At 38.1% G+C, this 3,479-nt stretch overlaps 1 protein-coding gene across 1 annotated transcript; it reads right to left on the bottom strand.

Annotated features, from left to right (window-relative positions):
- Nucleotides 1–1,004: 1,004 nt before the first annotated feature.
- LOC118836990 (olfactory receptor 8D4-like) lies at nt 1,005–1,940 on the bottom strand. The gene has a single exon (XM_036744049.1). The coding sequence runs from the start codon at nt 1,938–1,940 to the stop codon at nt 1,005–1,007; it is 936 nt and encodes a 311-aa protein (XP_036599944.1).
- Between the last annotated feature and the right edge of the window lie 1,539 nt (nt 1,941–3,479).

The raw sequence follows: 3,479 nt of genomic DNA, 5'->3' as shown, positions 1-3,479 counted from the left end.
AACAGTGTGAATGTCAGACTGTTTTTGTAGGAAATCTTGACCAGTCCCTGCTAGACCCGTGACTAATACCCATTTACTGTCATCTCAATGCTCTTTAACCTTAGTTACCTTCCCTTTCTTGGTTTCTAATTTATCACACACACACGCATATGTGTGTATCTTCTTTGTATATAGTTGTTGTATGTTATCTCCATCTCATAGACTCCTAATCCCATTCTGACAATTGGCAAAGCAACCACAAGCCAATGAAGCATCCAGATTTGGGGGATAAAAGCAATCTCCAGGAGAAGGGACATTGCTCCTGTGACCTGGAGAGACCCTCAACTCATTTAGGCTGCTGTTATCAGGACCTGAAATGAGCTTCCTTGTGAGAGATGGAGTAAGGCAATGGGAATCTGCTGGTTGCAATTAGTTTTGCATCAAAAATCCTTGATTTTGTTATCTTCCAATGATTCTCAGTAAATGTAAAATTACAGCTATTATCTCTGACAGTGTTCATTCCAAGCTATATCTGGAATGACAGAATGGAGCCAGATTTTAAAGGGCTTTAAGTGACAAAAAAGTTTGTATCTTTCCCTAAAGGTAATAGAGAATCACTAAAGATTCTTCAGTAATCAATCAGTCAGTCAATAAGTGTTTATTAATAATCTTGTATGTGCTTGACACTGCTGGGTACTGAGAATACAAAAACAAAAATGAGAGTCCTAGCTTTCTAGGAGTTTATATTTCATTGGGGGAGACAGTATAGTCATGCATAGTCAGATCTGTGCTTTAGAAACATCTACTTGGCAGCTGTGTGGAAGAGTAATCAGGAAAGGGAGAGACAGAAAAAAATTAATCTTCCATAATTGTAGGCATTCTTCTAGTCAGGTTGGATAAGTATCACAGAGTGAAAAGGGGGATATATTTACTTAACTTTGAAGTAGAAAAGAGAATGAAAAATGAAATCTGAGTTATTATGTTTACTTTATTAGCAAGAAATATAGATGTAAAAATTATACCAACTAGTAGAATATTTTCCTTTCTGTGAGATTATTCAATGCAGTCTTCACATCCTTATTTCTCAGACTGTAGATCAAGGGGTTCAGCATGGAAATCACTGTAGTATAAAACAATGAGGACATTTTTTCTAGGGCCAGGTTGTTACTGGAAGCAGGTTTGAGATACATGGACATGGCAGATCCATAAAACACAGTGACTGCCATGAGATGGGAACTACAGGTACTAAAGGCTTTTGACCTGCCCTCTTTGGAGTTGATGCGGAGGATACTGGAGAGGATAAAAGCATACGAAATTATGATCGTCAAGCTGGTTGCTACCATGTTGAATCCACCAATAACAAAAATCAAGCACTCATCTAGGTAAGTGCTGGAGCAAGAGAGTTTGATGAGGGCGACAATGTCACAGAAGTAATGACTGATTACATTTGGCCCACAGAATGACAACCTCAGTATACAACCTGTGTGTATCACTGCATCTGTGAAGGCCACAGAGAACACAGAGATCACCAGCAAGGAGCAGACTCGAGGGGACATGAGGATGTGGTACAGTAGAGGATTACAGATGGCAACATAGCGATCATAAGCCATGGCTGCCAGCATGTAGCACTCAGAAATAGCAAAAATGCAGAAGAAAAAGAATTGAGTCATGCACCTAGGATAGGAGATAGTTTTATCTTTGAATAAAAATCCCATTAGCATTTGGGGGGTAATGACAGAGGAATAACAGAGGTCTAAAACAGACAAACTGCTGAGCAAATAGTACATGGGGGTATGGAGTTGAGAACTAAATCTAATCAGTATGATCATGCCCAGGTTCCCCATCACAGTGACTGAATAGATGCCCAAGAAGATGAAGAAGAGGGGCATCTGAAGCTCTGGCTCATCTGTCAGTCCTTCAAGAATAAACAGCGTCACTTCAGACTGATTTCCCCTTCTCATTTTCTGAGGGAACCTGTGCGAATGAGAAGAAAGAATCATAGTAGAAAGGTATACAACCCTTCCCCTTCTTGGTTGCCTTTCCTCAAAGGAAGGTAAAAATGACTGGGAAACTCTGAAGCCTGACCTCTCCTGATCCTGCCACTCCCCCACCCCACCCCTGACCCATGTCTAATGATTTTATTTCCTCTAGGAGGAATTGGCCTTAAAAACAAAGAAAAGGCAAGATTTGCTGGATAAATGAGAAAGTGGACAGAAGAAAGTAGGTATAGACCAACATCTCCCACAATTATACAATTATCAGCTCTAAATAGGTATATGACTTACACATAAATGGTGACATAAACAAATTAGAAGAACAATAAAGAAATTGTTGTTCAGATCTATGGATAGGGGAAGATTTCATGACTGAATAAAAGGACCACAGAAGATAAAATGGACAGCTTTAGTTAAACAAAATGTAAAAGGTTTTGCACAAATAAAACAATGCAGCTTAGATTAGAAAGGACATAAGTAACTGGAGGAAAAATAGTTTCAGTAAGTTTCTCTGATAAAGTTCTCATAGTCAACCTACATAAGGAATCCATTCAAATATATAGGAATAAAAACCATCATCTAATTGATAAATGGTGAAGGAATATGAACAAGCAAATTAGGAAGAAATTTCACTTAACAATAGACATATAAAAATTCCCCAAATCATCATTAATTACAGAAATCAAAATTAAAGCAACTCTGAGGTTCCACTCCACATAAATCAGATTGACAGCTGACAAAAAAGGAAGATGAGAAATATTGGAGCAGTTGTGGGAAAACCTGAGTGTACTGCTGGAGGAATCGTAAAGTAGTCTAACCACTCTGAAAAGTAAGTTACTCTGACTAAAAGTTACTGAACTGTGCCTAGCCTTTTACCCAGTGATACTACCATAAGGTCAATACTCCCAAAGACATCAAAGAATGAGGAAAGGGTCTTATAAGTACAAAATTATTTGCAGCAATTCTTTTGTCCTAGCAAACAACTAGAAACTATGAAGGTGAATATCAACTGGGAAAGGACTGAACAAATTATGGTATATGAATGCAATAGGATACTATTATCCTAGAAGAAATGGTGAAGGGGATACTTTCAGAGAAACCTGGGACATCTTAAATACTGAGTGAAGTGAACAAAAACAACAATTTATACAATATAACAACAACATTGTAATGACAAATAGGTTTGAAAGACTTATGAACTCTGATCTACACTATGACCAACCACGATTTCAGATATTCAAAGAGGAAGCATACCACCAACATTCTGACAGAGAAGTGATAGACTTAAGGTGCAGAATGAGCCTACTGGCAGGGGTAGGGAGAGGTGGGAACACAGCTAATGCAAGACCATGTTTTGCTTCAGTTTACATATTTTTCTTATGGGTTTTGTTAATTTCTTTTTCAATGCAGTGTAGGGGAGGTGGGAAACAAAACAGATTTTGATTAAAATTTAGAAAAGAATGGGGGGACTTCCTGTTTGGTATGATTTTAGCAACCCAGAAAGTC

This window comes from Trichosurus vulpecula, chromosome 2 (assembly GCF_011100635.1).
Source record: "Trichosurus vulpecula isolate mTriVul1 chromosome 2, mTriVul1.pri, whole genome shotgun sequence".
NCBI lineage: Eukaryota > Metazoa > Chordata > Mammalia > Diprotodontia > Phalangeridae > Trichosurus > Trichosurus vulpecula.
The sequence above is the reverse complement of the archived record's forward strand: the minus strand, read 5'-3'. Positions and strand labels throughout refer to the sequence as shown.

Bases quoted from the DNA above. Each gene is read 5' to 3' on its own strand.
- LOC118836990 (XM_036744049.1), bottom strand. From the start codon at position 1,940: ATGAGAAGGGGAAATCAGTCTGAAGTGACGCTGTTTATTCTTGAAGGA.